At 41.0% G+C, this 16,801-nt stretch overlaps 1 protein-coding gene across 4 annotated transcripts in view; it reads left to right on the top strand.

Annotated features, from left to right (window-relative positions):
- The window catches only part of LARGE1 (LARGE xylosyl- and glucuronyltransferase 1), a 272,337-nt gene that overhangs the window by 165,341 nt on the left and 90,195 nt on the right, over positions 1–16,801 (top strand). For all 4 annotated transcript variants that reach the window (XM_048300960.1, XM_048300959.1, XM_048300962.1 and 1 more), the window contains one exon: positions 2,220–2,391. In XM_048300960.1, coding sequence (XP_048156917.1) covers positions 2,220–2,391 — 172 coding nt within the window. The remainder of the gene's footprint in view (positions 1–2,219; positions 2,392–16,801) is intronic.

The raw sequence follows: 16,801 nt of genomic DNA, 5'->3' as shown, positions 1-16,801 counted from the left end.
CCTCAAATCCAACGTGCCAGCCAGCTTTGAGGGACCATTTGGAATAGGGGCTGCCCCTTTCATTTTTAGAAGTGATCCTTTCAGACATCAGGCTTCAGGATGGCAGGCTTTTGGCGTCTGTGGGCCAGATCAGAAGGAACTGCCAGACAAGGGCTCCTTCCCTGCAGTGACACATGGCAGTGGTGTTAGAAAAGGGGAATCCTGAGAGCAAAGAAAATAACTGCACCTTGAAGGTGATTTACTTTTCCAGCCACCTTTTACCTTCCCTGCTTGTGTCAGCCTATTCATGCAACATATGAACCCCTACCTTATTAGGCTTATTTGCATAAGCACACTGTGTGTTTTTCTGGAGAAGTATTTCAGCTAATATAATGAAGGACATGCCACCCAAAATTAATAATGTAGCAATGGGTAAAAGCAAACTCAAGTCAATAAAATGACTGACTCTTTTAACATGTCAGGTATGACTGGTCTAGCACAAGGATATCAAGTGGCAGATTCAGAACAATACAGTTTGCAGAAGCAAAGTAGATACTGCTTTGCTTCGCTTTGCTTTGCTTTGCTGACACCTTGATGTGATGGTCCATTCCTAAAGCCACCATGTGGGAGAGCAGGGACCACAAATAATTAGAGTTTTGAGGGTGTGAATTTGAAATTATCTCTGTTACACACAGAAGGCATTTCTGGGGAGCATTGAGTTTTGAATAAACCAACAAAGCTTCACACTTCAGTTTGCACTTTCTGTTTTTATTTTATGATAACCTGCTTTTCCTGCCTTTTCCCTGAAATTCTTGTCTTTCTCCTTAAAGGTTTGCTCTACTTCCCTCTGTCTTTTTAATGAACTTTGTAGTGGGAGAGTGCTCTGTCCTGGTACAGGAATCCTGAGAATACAGAGAAAAGTTGTGTGCCATTTTAAAGGGAATAGAGCAGGTCAGCTTATATCATCAGAGGCCTTGTTACTTTATATTCAGAAAGAAATTTGCTCTAAGCACCTGTTATTAGCCTTTCTTCAACCATGCTTCCACCTTCCAAATGTAGGAACACATACTTTTACAGAAGGTTTTCCCTAAGGATTTTGGGGGAAATGACTTTTTTTGTGCAAATGTTGTTTCATTTAATAAAATTTATAACAGCAATGAATAGATATGAGATAGTTAACCAACAGAATAGATCTCCTTGCTTTTATGAGTACAGAGTTTCTGCCTACTTTCTCTATGTAACAGGCCAGGACGAATCCTGAAATCTGTCTCGCTCAAGTCCCCTGTAGACAAAATACTGATTGAAGTTAATGGGAGCACAACTCAAGGGAAAACTTAAAATCTGGGAATTGCAGTGCATGTTAAAACAAACAAGAGGAGTTTCAGACAGGGAAATAGGAACTTCTCAAAAACTTCTGTATCCCACTTTAAGCAGAAACTTTTGATACTTTCTTTGTGAAGAAAACAGAGAGAAAACTAAACATAGCTTGTGGAACATCCTGGTGCCAATAGTGCCAATTCCATTACAGAATTTAGTCTCCCAGCTTCATTTTAGAAGCTGTACAATGTTTTGTTTAGCCCTTACTGAAGAAATGAAAATGCCTGAGTTTGCCACATTCAATACATAAAACTAAAAAATGTGGCTAAAAATGTTCTGTCACTTTCTAGACTTTTGAGCATGTCTGTGTAATCACAGTAGCTTTAAGTTAAAGATGTAAGGCTAGAGGAAAATTTGAGTTTGTAAGAAACAAGGGGTTTTTTGCAATTATCTGGCCCATTATTTCAAATGAGTGGCCTTTTGAAATTCTGACCTCCAAATCTATAAAAAATATAAGGAAAATATTATGCTTGTTACTTCTGCATCAGAGAAAATTTTGAGAATGACTAACACATATTTTTTTGCAGGTAATGTACAATATACCTGAAGTTTTAGACTAAAATTGTATTTCAGTTTTATCAGGACACATGGATGTCTCAGAATGAATTCTACCAGACCAGAAAGGCTCAACTAATTTTAGTTATATTGTTTAAAGAGGCTGCCTCTAAGAACTCTTTTTCCCCGAGCTTTCAGAAACAATAGTGTATTTCAGAGCTTCTGAAGTAAATTTAAAAACAGACTTTTAGATGACTTTCCACTTCAGAGATCTTCCACTAGTGCAAGAAACTAGTGTCAGGAAAAGTTTCTCTTTCTAATGAAGATTATTTTTTCTTCCTCTTTCCCACTTCCCATTTCCTGTCAAGTCTGAAGTGTCTTGGATCCCCAACAAACACTACTCTGGGATTTACGGGCTGATGAAGTTGGTTCTGACTAAGACTCTACCTTCCAATCTTGAGCGAGTCATTGTCCTCGACACAGACATTACATTTGCCACTGACATTGCTGAGCTATGGGCCGTCTTTCACAAGTTCAAAGGTATTTTAATGATTTTTTTTACTGTCCTTATTTGTGGGGGGAGGGAGAATGATAAGGCAAGCAGTACAGTGGGCGTGAAAGGGCTAGCTGAGGTTTGTTAAATGTTTTTGCTCTTCCAGTTTTTGGTGTTTGAATGTAATTGTGTACTTTGTGAGCCCTTTTTCAGCGATGTTCTGTATGGAATAATTGACAACACCGATTATCTATGTAGTTTGTTTTATTGGTGTGATTATTTGGGGCAGGTTAGAGCCTGACAATATAGTAGATGATAAAGAATGATGAGCATGCTGTAGTTATGTACCGTTCAATACCGCTTATTCTATACTTGGAAAAACTTAGGTTTTATTATATTTTTTATTAATAAAACTTGATTATTACTTTCAGTGTAACTTTTCCATATAACCACTGAAAATGAGTGAAGCTGGGGTCAGTCTTGAGCCAGGGAGGAAAATGAAGGGAGCAGAGTTACACCTGTGAATAGAAATAAGTTGCTGCTTGCTTCTCTTAATGAGTTGATAAAGGGTTCTGGATTTTAAGCACCTAAAATAGTTTCCCCTACCTCTTCCCATTTCCCACAGTTCCTTGGAAATGTAATTCATAGCTGGACCAAGAAAGGAGACTTTCAGAGCAACTCTGTAAGGACATGCTGACAAAAACATTTCCCACTACCCTGTCACAAAGTAGACCACCTTCTGGCTAGCACACTGCTAAAACCATTTAATTCTTGCAGGTTCCACTGTTGCCAGCTGTTCAGAATCAGAGACATACCCTATTGTTCTCCTCTTGCCCTCAGAATATGTATTACAGGGCTGGTAAGTGTAGAGACAGTCCAGCATCCCAGTTTAAAGGTTTACAACCGTGCAAAAGCGTAGCCTTGATGTGTTTCATCAGCTCTCTCAAAATTATCTCAAGCACAGTCAGCCTAAGCAAATGGGAGTATTTATTTAGAGAAGCCAAAATACACCACTCCATTTGGAGGGAGCCAGGAAAGAGCACATTTACTGTACTTATCCCCTGCTGAAATCCACAAGGCCTGCCTTCCCCAGTACCCAGCTCCGGGGCAGGACGTATTAGCTTCAGCTCTACAGTCAAGGACTGGGTTCCTTGGAGAAGAGCTTACTTCTTCATGCATTTGTTTCCTTTCCCTTCTGTGGATACACTGATGTCTTTTCAGCAAGCCACTTAATTGAATTATTCACAAGCTTTCTTTGTTAAGGATTATAAAATTCTCCCTCCTCTTCAGGTATTGTACCAACCTCTTCATCAAGCCTTTCCCTGCGCTGAACCTTGAGTTTCATGTAAACATGCACCTTGACAACCATAAGTAACATAAATGTATGCATAGGAAGTAATGCTGTGCTACTGTACTGTCTTACTGTGTGCAGCTGTCCCATTAATAACAATATTTGACTGAACATGGTGTATTAGCATGTCGTAGCAGGAAAAGAAATGTGGGTAAATAGAACTTGGGCATAGAGGACTGCATGGGCAAAGAGAGCAAAATCTGACTTGCGGCAATGAGGGGGATTGTCTCCTTGCTTATAATTTCTGTCATTTCAGTGAAGGATTCCTTGCTTTTTTGCTGGGGAGCAAAACCAAGCATGAAGACTGCTTGTGAAGAGAGGAATGTGGAGCAGAGGCAGATGTAAGATTGAAAGGAAGTACAGGCATAAAATATGGAAATACGGAGAAGAATAATGAATGGAAGTAAAATGTGTATAAATCAGTCTCCATAGAGCTAGGCAAGAATGTTCATCTGGTTAGAGCTGTGAAAAACTCTAACTTACACATGGAGACAGAATTCCTGTGCTACTGCCCTCATAACATGCATAGCACAACTCCCAAATGCATGATTTTGTAAGTTGTCCCGTGTGTCTTTTTAATTCCAGCTGACCACCTGCTTCTGCACAGTTTTTTAATCCTGGCAATAAATTGGTCAGTGTCTACATCCCCTCATCTCCCAGGCACTCATGCACAAACAAAGAATAGATGAGACAATCCCATAGCCCCAGGTGTTGAGCTGGGAGAAGACTTTAGATCCTAAATGCTGGGGAAGTGAGAGAAGATGTCCAAGCACAGGCTTGTTCCCCAGCCTGTGTCATAGGCTGCAGTTCCATTAGCAAAGATGACCTTGATGATGGTGACATCAGAGTTGAGTGTTGAAGGGTAAGACTCAGAGGGAAAGCCAACAAAGCAGGTACCTGGTGGGAGGCTGTTGTAGACCACCCAGCTGGGATGAGGAGGCAGAAGAAATATTCTGTAAGCAGCTGGGAAGTCTCACAGTCGCTAGCCCTTGTTTTCGTGGGGGACTTGAACTTACCAGAGGTCTGCTGGAAATGCAACACAAGGAGAGGAAGCAGTCCAGGAAGCTCCTGGAGTGTGTGGAAGATAATTTCCTGACACAGCTGGTGAGGGAGCCAGCCAGGGGCAGTGCCTGGCTGAATCAGTCAGCAGACCAGGCTAACCAGGACTGCAGGTTAACAAATGTGATGCCCATCTACAAGAAGGGCTGGAAAGAGGATCTGGGGAATTAGAGGCCTGTCAGCCTGACCTTGGTGCCAGGGAAGGTCATGGCGCAGGTCACCTTGAGTGCCATCATGCAGCATGTGCAGGGCAACAAGGAGATCAGGCCCCATCAGCCTGGGTTTGTGAAAGGCAGGTTCTGCTTGCCCCACCTCATCTCTTTCTGTGCCAAGATGACCCACTTAGTGGATGAGAGAACGGCTGTGGATGTTGTCTACCTAAACTTTAGTAAAGCCTTTGACATGGTTTCCCGCAGCATTCTCACAGAAACTGGCTTCCCATGACTTAGACGTGTTCTCTGGATGAAAAGCTGGCTGGATGGCTGGGCCCAGAGAGAGGTGGTGAATGGAGCTAAGTACATTTGGCAGCTGGTCACTAGTGGTGTCTCCCGGGGCTCATTATCGGGGTCAGTTTGATGTAATATCTTTATCGATGATCTGGACAAGGGGATCAGCTGCATGCTTGGTCAACAGCAAGTTGTGTAGGAGTGCTGATCTGCTGGAGGGCAGGAAAGCTCCGGGCAGGAAGGATCTGGACAGGCTGAATCGATGGGCCAAGGCCAGTTCTGTGAATTTCAACAAGGCAAAGTGCTGGGTCCTGCACCTGGGTCACAAGACCCCATGCAGCACTACAGGTTTGGGGCAGAATGGTTGGAAAACTGTCCAGTGGGAAAGGATCTGTGGGTGCTGGTCAACAGCAGCTGAACATGAGCCAGTGTGTGCCCAGATGGCCAAGAAGGCCAATGGCATCCTGGCCCATATCAGCAATGGTGTGTCCAGCCAGGACCAGGGCAGTGATTGTGTCCCTGTACTCAGCACTGGTGAGGCCACACCTCAAATCCCATGTTCATTTCTGGGCCCCTCACTGCAAGAAAGACATTGAGGTGGTGGAGCAGATCTAGAGAAGGGCAACGGAAAATTTCTTCATGGATAGGGTTGACAAGCATTGGAACAGACTGCCCAGGAACTTGTGGAGTCACCATCCATGGGTGCATTTAAAAGCTGTGTAGATGTGGCATTTAGGGACAGGGTTTAGTGGTGGACTTGGTAGTGTTACTTTGATGGTAGGACATAAAGGTCTTTTTCAACCTAAATGATTGTATTGTTCCATGATTCAATGGAAATGGAAGGAAGGGCAAGTAATTTGGGGAGATACTGATACTCTTTTACTGCTTTGTAAAAGTTTGGCCTAAATTCTGTGGTGATACTCAGTTTTTCCAAAGTGTCTTTATTTCTCCTGCCTGCATTACAAAAGATTGAAAGATTGTCTCATGTCATTAGCCCCAAATATTCCTCCAAAGGATATTTTACTAGACTAATGTTTTAATCTCTTCCTTGTTTCTCTCTCAGAAGTCCCAGGTAAGTTTATGAAGATTTCTTGGGGGCAGTCTAGAATGTTTGTTGAAATATTACATAAGCAGAAGAATAATAAAACTTCTATGAAGGGAAATGCTACTCTCCAAAGGAATCTATCATTACATCCAACTCCAGTTAGGAGGGCAGCTTTAGACCCACTGGGTCTCTTTCTAGAAATGTCTAACAAGCAGTTGCTGGCTAGAATCCACCGTTACAAACCTGCCTACACCAGGATGCTTTTTGAGCAAATTAAAGAATTTTGCACATCAGTGCAGGAAAGGCAAGAGCTTCTGTCTGCAGGTTGCTGCAAGGTAACTGATGAGGCAGTCCAGCACAGCCTTTTCCAAATTGCAGCCTCACATAGAGAGAAGGTCCTAGAGTCTGTGATTCTTTCTGTGCCTGGGAAGACTTTTCTTCCCAGCAAAAATAGTGATAAAGAGAGACCAGTAGCTCAGATTCTTTTTTTCTCGGACACCATGCTTGGAAGAAACTCAGATTCAGGACTACTTTGTAATATACCAAGTCCAATTTGCTGTGTTGAAGGGCCTATAGTATGTTTTAAATAGCACCTGAAATACCCAGAATCCTTGTTCTGCAAAGGCTCTTCTTCCAGTCATCTTAAGAGTTGCTGGAAAGATCAGACCCTTACATAGTAATTTAATATCTTAGGTGGTAACGGTACTACTGCATTCACTCTGTAGATGGAAAAAAGGGAGTAGGATTTCTTTGTGATTTATTGCTCTTCTGCCCTTTTCTGATAAGCTCTTTGCATACGCCCTTACAGTAAATGATCCAACTGTTCTGTAGCAGAGTGCAGAAATTTAAAAATCTCTTCTTTGAAGTGGCAACCTTAGGCTTTTGGAGAAATTCATACCTCTCTTTGGTAGCCTGAAACAGTGGCTCAAGCAATGTCACGTTTAACAGTTTCTCTTAGGAGTCAGTGGGGGTTGTATAATTATTAATCCTTTTATATACAAGCTTCAATCTCTGTGCATAAATATGTCTTTGAGAACCCATAACTTGAATTTTAAGAGTCATATCCAGCTTTTCAGCTGGGATTTGGGCATTTCTGCTTTAGCCTCATTCTCTCTTGCTCTATAGATAGGTAGACTGTTTTCCTCTAGGACTGATACATACCTCCAAAATACTGATTTCAGAGGTTTGAGTCTGCAGCCAGTCTGGGGAAGATAACCTGTCATGCATGTTTTCTGTGACTTAGTTGACACTGATTATGTTTCCTATTCATCTTTCACTAGATTTTGACAGTTCTAAACTTGAGAAAGTACCTAGCCTAAGGGCAAAAGAGTGGGACTGTAGATCATAGTGTATTCTTGGATGAAGTGCTTCAGACAACAGGGATTAGTAACCAATATGTTTTTATTGCAGAAACTGTGCAAATTCTTCTGAGAAAAAAATGAGTCCGAAGCTATGTTCTGTGCCATCAATCTTAAAGTTCTTTTAAAGGCCACATCTGCTGATCATTTTGTTACTCCTGCTCACCCAAACTCTTGGTACTGCAATGTGGGTTCTTTTATTCCAGGGTTCTGATTTTTAATTTTACTGTATGTTAAATACAGATTCTCACTTTATTTGGGACCTGACTACAGCAGTCATCATAATCATTTGTGTTACAAGTTGCAGTTTCAGTCTGGATCACAGTGTCTGTGCTGGGTGCTCCACATGTAAATAATGAGCAAGAGATTCTCTTTGTGCTTGACCTAGTATCAGGTGACAATTCTTGTGTCTGCCTTGTTCCTTTAGGCCATTGCTGTGTGTGAGTCACAGCTGAGACTCACAAATGAGACCTGAATAATCCCTGTAGAGATCAGTGTTGAGGAGCTCTGTGTTAAATTGAACGCTGCATCAAAGGGCATTATGATATTTCTAAGTACATGTCAAAACTCAGAGGCTGTATTGAACAGTGATGTCTTACTACGACTGCATGTTAGCCTCACATTCCAGCTAGATGATACGATGAATATTTTAAGTACTTTCAAACAACAGAGACTGGATAATACTCAGCTAGTGCATTTCAAATAACTCTGCTTGTATATTAAGTCTCCCAGAGAATATAAGCTACGATTAGTGTTCATCTGTGCAAGTAAGTCTTCTCTGGAAAGCTGACCTCCATTAACCAAGCATACAAGAAGGAGAAATGGCAAACTTGACAGGAATACTGAGATTCACATATTCATACCTTGCATGAATAAAAACATGCTATAAAAGCTGTTTGCTTTGTGTCAAGAGCTCAAACAATGATAAAAATCCATACTGACATCATAAATACCAGAAAAGGTCAGCAGCGATTTTGGTGCAGGATCAAGTGCCCACAGCTGAAGAGGGACTGGCACATAGTCAATCCCAAACTTAAAATTTGCAAACACTCAGCATGTGGGTGCTTTGGCATATTGCTCTGCAGAATGCCTGAGGTAACAATCTATGTTCATACTACTTTTGCAGCTTCTTCATGAAAAAGAGCAAACAAACAAAAATAAGAAAAATCATAACTGTCACAAATTTAAGCATCTTGTGTAGGGGTTTTAGTAATTATATTCCTACAAGAACTATTATGCATAAGGTTGTAATGTTAAATGCATGCATAACTTTGCAATTGTGTGTGAATTTAGCATGCCAGAAAGTGAGATGCTGATGGCACTGGTGAGAGTCAGGCAGAGTCAGCAGGTGCTGTATAAATTTCCCTGAATTTGGCTCTACTAGTGAAGCCCCATTTTAATAAACTATACCTGTCATAGCCCTTGACTCTCCTGCAATGATTGTGCTTTTTATAGGTGTGCTTTTCTTGTGATGATGTAAAATACTCGGTTGTTGCCAAGATTAAAATTTAAAATTCACTGGCACCTATGGCTCAAGGCAGGATTTGAGCCACAGAATTGATTCTGGGCAGGTTCTGTAGTTCAGTCTGTCAGTTTACACTGAGTAAATCATTAAAGCTTCCAGATGATTTTGAGACAGGATCTCTGCAGGCTGACACAGTGTTTGTGTTAAATCCTGCAGAGATCTTTCTGTTTCTTCTGGTCAGTAAAGCAGGCTTTCTTTTCTTACTAATCAAGAGGAAGGCATTAGCAACATGCACCTTAGTGTGTATAAAAATCCATGGTATGAGTCAGTCTTTTTGTGAAGGAAACAGGATCATATTGTAGCAGAGTGCATTAATAAAATTGTCAGGCAGCTATTAAAATAGCTTCAAATTATCTGAATTTTTATAAGTGTCTAAAAAGGCCGAATGGCACTTGTCTTTGCTCATAAAAGAAACATCTGTTAGGTTCTGAAAGATTTGTGTAAGTATTTAATGGTTAGACTACAGTGCATAGCTCATCCCAGGGTTATTACACAAATGAAATACAGTTTCTCTTTGAAAAGGTCCCCGTGGAGGCTCTATCTGCTTAAGATTTTCTATTCTTGATTGTTATATTGTGGTGTGTTCCTCTTTTCTGCTACAGAATCTTTGAAGCTTCATTGATAAAGAATTTTATTAGTTAGCTATAGCTGATAGAAATATTGAGGGGTGTTGTGCTCTGGTGTCTCAATGCTGTTATCATCTGTGTGTGAAACTATAGGAGAATACTGATTTATTTTGGTGAAGAGAGAAAGAAAGTAAGGGGTTAGGATATTTGGGAAAAAAGACAAGTTTCTAACTGTGATAAGGGGTTAATTTTGCTGACTGTAATTAGGAGGGGATCAAACGAAGAGGTGGGACTTCCTGATTCTGTGGGTCTAGGGAAAAACACTTCTCAGATAAGCTGACTGGATGGAAGTTCTCTTTTTTTTTTCCCCCCCTAATTGCAGTTTGCTTTGCTGTGCTATTCCTTTATTGAGAAGCCAGTATGTGATAAGGTTGACCTCAGTAAATGAGCTCCAAGGGAGAGAGTTTATTATATGGATCAGCATGTGCACATTCTAGTTTATGGATTTTAATGTGACAAGGGACATAATCAGAAAATTCTGATTATGAATTGCTGCCAAAATGGAATGGCTGCAGTTTCTGAAACATCTGTAGTTCTATTTTAGCTGAATGGTTCTTTGTCTGTTTCTGCCATCAGGCAGAAATATTTAGAGGTGAAAGGCCAACTGTGCATAGAAATAGGGTATAACTCATGGTGGGGTAAATTCTAAAATAAAATCAAAGATTTGAGTTCTTTATTTTTCCATTCTGATTTCCAAGGGATACCCTTTGGTCGTGTTTTCAAGCTTTTTCCCATGGGGGCTAGGGATGTTTTAATTATAAATGAAAGCTGATATTTTTTGTCATCTTTTGATACCACAACTGGAGTTTTTGGAATAAAAACCCACCACATGCTACAAGATTTGTAATAAAATCTTGTTGGTAACACTGAAATTTTGAGGACCTTTTTCTACCTCCTCAACATCAATCTAGTGCTTTTTCTACATTATTGTTCTCCAGTCTTTGTTAACCTGCCACTCATTCTACAGCTGTCTTTTTGGCTTAGATGCTATGATGTATCAAACACCCAAACTAAACATTGTATGACTCACACAGTGTTAAAGCAAAAAACCAGTTTCTCTGCTGAGCTCTTTCTTGAGGATTTAAAGAGACTTTAATTCTATTAATCTCCAATACTCCAGCTGTGGAGAATGGACCTAGAGCTCTTTTGAACTGCCTTGCAAATATTTATTGAGAGAAATCTGGGCAGAGCATGGCATCAAAGGAGCAAAGTGCATATTCCCATCTCCCTTGACTAGCAAAGGCTGTGCCTCCTCAGAAGCTAGAAAATCCAGCTCCCACAGGGTACAGACGAGGAGAAGGAGCATTTCTGCTTTGCATGTTTGTTATTGGCAGAAGAAAATGTATTTCGGGGAATGAGATGCCAGTAGGCTGTGCTAAAAGGAAAATATATGAGAACAGGGGGTGGGAAGAAACCAAGGAGGAAAATAATAACTCCCCCATCGAAACTAAAAAAGAGACATCAGTCAGGAGTTGCTGTCCACCAATAAATGTTTTAGGTTGATTGCTTTCGCCTATAGTCTGTTCACATTCTTCTGCTTCCCTTCAGGTGCATTCAGTACCCTTGCCCTTGTTTAATTATATTTGGTTTAGGGCGCTATTAAAAAAGCCCTGAACAGGAATGTCTGCCTGTCTTCTTGGGTGGAGCACACAAATTAAGCCCGTGTACTAATCCCTTTGGCCAGTCACTCTGCATCCCCTTGGTGACAGGAAAGCAGAGCAAGTGCATGAGCAGGCAGTGAATATGGAGGGAGTGGCAGCCTGTCCACCAGTTAATAATGTGTAATGATAAGTAACTTCTGCATGTGGGAAAAAGCCAAGCAGAAGAGACACATGGGTCATTCACCTAACAAATGAAGTTTACCCTAAGGTTTGATAGTTGTATTAATAGGACTAAAGGAAGAATTATATTTAATAGCTAGATTTCCCTGCCTAAGGCCCTCATTCTAATCACATGCAATCTATCAAGCACATACACTTTTCACTGTTCTCTGTGACGTGCATTTTAATAACTTGATATTCTGTTTTCTCCCTCTCCAAACCAGGCACATTCCCTGAACCTACCTTGCTCTGCATTAACAATCCATATTTTTAAAGACCTAAGGCCCCATTTCCAATTACAAAGCTCTCATTCGAGGTTTCACCTTTTTGGTTTCATGCTGCAAATTATGTCTGTAATATTGTCCTTGGCACCACATAGATTTGCATAGGGTAAAGTGGTGTAGGGAATCTCAGTCTCACAGGTTCAAGCTGTAAGGTAGAACATATTGCCCAGAGGTCAATGGCATGATTATCCCATCAGCAGGGTGAGTGCACGGTGTTGCTCTCTGCACAGCTAGGGAAGAGGGAAATGTGTGAACAAAATTAAGCCAATTTATTATATAACTGCACTAAGACTGTGTAGAAATGCACCACAAGCAAAACCTGGGGACAACTACATGAACTAGAAGTTAGACATGTAAATGAAATCAGTAATCAGTCCGATTTTGTGGAAAAAGTAGAACCTCCACATGCTTCCTTTTTCCAATTAATCTAGAGAAGTGGGGATGTTTGAGCCCCCTATTTTAATCCTAGCAAGCTAAAAGGAAAAAAAAGAGTTTGGTCTGTAATGGGCCACTTCACTCTGCATCTCTCAAGTGTCTTTATTTTACTTAAATTTCAAGATGGCTCCACTCCATGTTCTTTGCAGTAATCTCTAGCTGCATTTAGCATGGACCAAGCAGTTCAATTAAACAGAGGAGCATTACTCCCTCTGGCTCCTCAACATAGATGTTTTTTGTCCTTTGAGGTACTGCTAACAACAAAAATAATTTCATCCTAGTCCTTTGTGCTCAGTTTTTCCTTCCCCCTCTCAGGCTCAGTTTAGAGGCATAGAAAGGCACAAAAATTAATTTCTGGGCATAGGGCAGCGATATGGGATACACATCGTAAGGTCACCCGAAGACATCCTTCTAGATACATACCAAAAAGTGATTGATAAACATACAGTACAACCTGGGGACAAAATGTGTCCACAGCTTTTCTGTATTCATATTTTATTTCCTGCATTTAGTCACAGTGAAATTCATAGTCCTGAAAAGAATTTGGACCTTAAGTGCAAAATCCATAGTTGCAGTAAATTTTGTCCCAAGTTCATGTCAGTAAAAGAGATGCATGTTAGACATTTTTTGATGAAAAGCCAGGCCCGTTTATTTTTCCTTTGCACTGCCTAAATACTTAAAAGGGTCTCAAGATCTAAGCTGATGGTATTCCTGCTTTGGTGCAACACAAACCCTGAGTCAGCTGCTTCCGGTGTGTGCAGTTCTGGGATTCATTCTGGAGCTGGGACTGAACATGTCAGCAGAAGAGATTCTTGAAAACCATTAACTACTGGCACAACTAAGTGAAATTCTGAAGCCACTTACATCTGTGTTTGGGGATGTAGTGGTTTTTTTCTCTCTGCTTAAGGACTGGGGGAGCTGTCAAGGAAGTGCTATTCTGACACACCAAGAGAATTTGTCTGGTGGGAACAGAGGTGGAGGTGGATAGCAAAGGAAGTGGTACAGTGTTCAGTGGTGCTGTTGACAAATAGGCCAGAGCATGAACCATCTGAGGACCTAGCATATGCTTACAGCTTCTGCCCTGCTGAGATGTGTGACTTGGAACAGGGCTGAAGCCCTACAGCAAAGTGAGCCATCATACTTTTTCTCTTTTAAGATTGTCCTTGGCTGACTCGATGCCACCACTCTTCTGTCATCAGCACTAAACGTCTGCCAGTTTACGCTCACAGCAACTTACTGAAATGCACATCGCCTCTGAAAGTGGTACAGGGTCTCCTGAATTTCATTAATTCATTGCATTGTCTTCCTGCACATGTTCTGCTTAATAGACAGTAATAATATTTCCTTCTGTATGCTTCAGGATAATGATTATTGCAGGTGCAAAGTGACATTCTGTAGGGCTTTGCCAACCTGCGGCAGAGTCACGTTGGTACCAATTTTTGACAGTATTTGGAGATTCATGCTCATTCCCATACTACTAAGACACAATAATCTGAATGTTGTTACAGTGGTGTCCTAAAATCCTGAAAGATGCAGCTGGTAAGAACTATCTTTTTAAAACATTTGGGTGAATAGGATGGTGCTGGCTTGTATCAGTAAAGAAGTCTAGTTCCTGTATTCCCCTGATTTACGTAAACATTCCAGCTTTGAGCTTACAACTTCTTTTTTTGGCTAACTAAAATAAGATGTGAATAGTTGGGGAGCAATCTTTAAATATGTTCTCCTTTCAACTCTAGGCCCCTATTATGGGTCACAAGTAGAAAGAATTGGGTGACCTCAGCCAGGTCTGATGTGCATGAAGGCTGAAGTGCATAAGCAGGGCTGCAAAGGGATGCACTTCTGGGGTATCGGTTTTGAGGGACCTCAGCAGATTTAGAAGAGGATGTTCACACACTGGCAGTTCTACTCTCGTGATCCTTTAATTCTTTCGAACATAATAATGGGAAGTAGATATAACTGGTAGATAAATCAGAAAGCTATGTGGAGATGAATAGAGTGAGTAAATATACAGGATACTGAGCCGGAAAGAAAGAATAGGAAAAGGGAGAAGTGGCAACACATCCCAAGGCAGTCAAGATGGTGTATCTTGAAACCTAAGATTATTTAAAAACACCATACATCACAGTAAATTTCTGTGAAGCTATATAGAGGCAAGTGCACATATCTAGAATTTTTCTGCATTTTCTTGGCAGTGACATCTGACTACAAAAAAAGCACTTGCCAAGAAAATAATTGAAGTACATGGTAGCATTAAGAAACTAACACAACATTTAATTCAATGTGATTTTGGCCCGTCCCTTCTGCAAGGTTGGTAGTGCAGATACCATCCCCACTTAGCTGCAGTCAGCAATTAGTCTACTGTCACTGCCACCACCTTTTTATTTGTTTTGCTCTGTGGTGCCAGAGGTTTGTCTATGGACAAGCACTTCTAGTAATAGTTTTTAAGAGAGTGGTAAGAGGCTCCACATGCCCATTGCCATGAAGCCACGTGGTTTTCTTTATCCTCCAAAGGAGTTTTGATCACTGTAACACCCAGTCTAGCCTTTGTGTGGGGAAGGAGGACTGAGAATTATTTATAAAATTGAGAAGAGCAGCAGTGATGAAGCTCCATTTCTGTGTGGTTTTTTTTTTTTTTTGCTTTGGTTTTATGCTATTGCTTTTAAAGGTTTAGTTGCCATAACAACCCAAAGCAGTCCTGTATTACCATAGAAACGTGCTGTTGTGGGTGACAGTTTTTATGAGAACCTTTTTTTTTCTTTTTCACATAGTCTCTTTAACACTGGCCTTTTGCAGGTATATCACAATACACTACAGGGGTTTCAGAAAGTGTCAGAATGACATAATAAGCAACAAAAATGAAGCATATGCTTAAACCCAGGAAGAAAATACGGTGTCATGGTTGACTGAGAACAGAAGAAGAGTAAAAATAAATTCCTGTTGCTTAACTTGGAGGTCAGAAGGACCGAGCTTAAAGCGTGGCTGGCTAATCAGTCCACATGAGTAAATACTCAAACAAAACCACAGCAAAACAGGAGTTAGGGCTTGGATTATGTACCAGGGAATTAGTGTAAAAACAACTTGCCATGACAGTTTTATATATCAAAAGATAGGACTTCTGTAAAGTTCTCTGCATGCGGCTGCTCCTTGAGACTGTTCGGAGGCTGAAGCGAGAATTGCGGAACGAGGCAGCCTCTCGCAGAGCTGAGAGGGATTCATGCTGGGAGCTGGCTCCTGCTGCATACTGATAGCCTGCAAGCCTCGGGTGTTGGGTGGGACCTGGCAAGTCCCTAAATGGTTTGTGATCTCTCTGTATTGAGGACTTTCCCTCTTCCTGTGTGATACCTTTAACGGCTGTGCTCTTCAAAGCCTCTTGGCTTCAAAAAGAATAGTAATGGAGCTTTTCCTTCTGCTAATCTGCATCTCCATCTACTCATTATGTATCTGTCTGGAGCAGTGGATCACTGAAGCATATCAGCTCTCCTAACGTCTGATTACTGTGCATCTTTGCTATCAAACTTCAAATTGAAGTTACGGACCCGTTGCAGACCATTTACTCTGTCTCAGCAAACCAGAGTACACAGAGTACATGGTTACAGGTTCATAGTCTTATGACAAGCCACACAACTTACTTGGAAAGTGGATAGAGAAGTATAGTCAGGCAGCTGTGGAGATTGTTATTGATCACTATTTTTATGGGGAGGCACAGGTCTATCAGTTTCCTGTAATCAGTTGCATCAATGATGAAAAAACTTTTCATTCCTGATATGCATGTTTTAAAGAACAGAAAAGCTTCCAGCTGGGATCTTGCAAGAATTCCCCTTGCCAAGGTCAGGCAGGCAGCAGGAAATGCTTTACAGTTATGCTTTATGATTTCTGACCCCTCTGTAAGCCTAGACAAGTCTGCTGTTACTTCCTCTCATTTGACCCTCAATTCTTCAGGCCTCGTCAGCCCCTGGGAGTGATAATTAGTTTGAAAGAGAATATCCTTCCTATTTGTGAATGCCTCCCTCTAACCTGTTCAGAGATATGACATCCTAGAATGCTCCTTATCCTTCATTTTCGTGGTATTGGAAAGCCCCTCCATGGTCTTGAAGCTTCCAGATGAGATGTCTTCCATCTAATCTAATCAGGATTTACTGGACATGATTTCCTCCTTGTTGTTCTTCAATTCCTTTTTCCAGTCAAGAATTTTCAAATTAATAAATCAAAGATTAAATGTTGTAAATACTTGCTTCTCCTTTTTCTTTATGTCCTGGTAACATTGATGTTGACTTCTACTCCATGAAAAAAATGTAGCCAGACTTCAGAGGGACTTCTGTATCACCTTGAAATTAGTACCCGTTTCAGTTAAATTACTGAATGCTGACCACCACGCAATATGATTTCTACTCTTTTTTTGTTTCTCATTTGATTGAGATTGCTCTATGAGATAAACTCAGGTAAAGAAGCGAGATTGTAGTGTCAGGGTTCATGTCGGGGGAATCTGGATCTGGTTCTGGAATGTGTAC

Source organism: Corvus hawaiiensis, chromosome 4 (assembly GCF_020740725.1).
Source record: "Corvus hawaiiensis isolate bCorHaw1 chromosome 4, bCorHaw1.pri.cur, whole genome shotgun sequence".
In the NCBI taxonomy this organism is placed as follows: Eukaryota; Metazoa; Chordata; class Aves; order Passeriformes; family Corvidae; genus Corvus; species Corvus hawaiiensis.
Note: the sequence above shows the minus strand (reverse complement) of the source record. Positions and strands in the feature narration are given on the sequence as shown.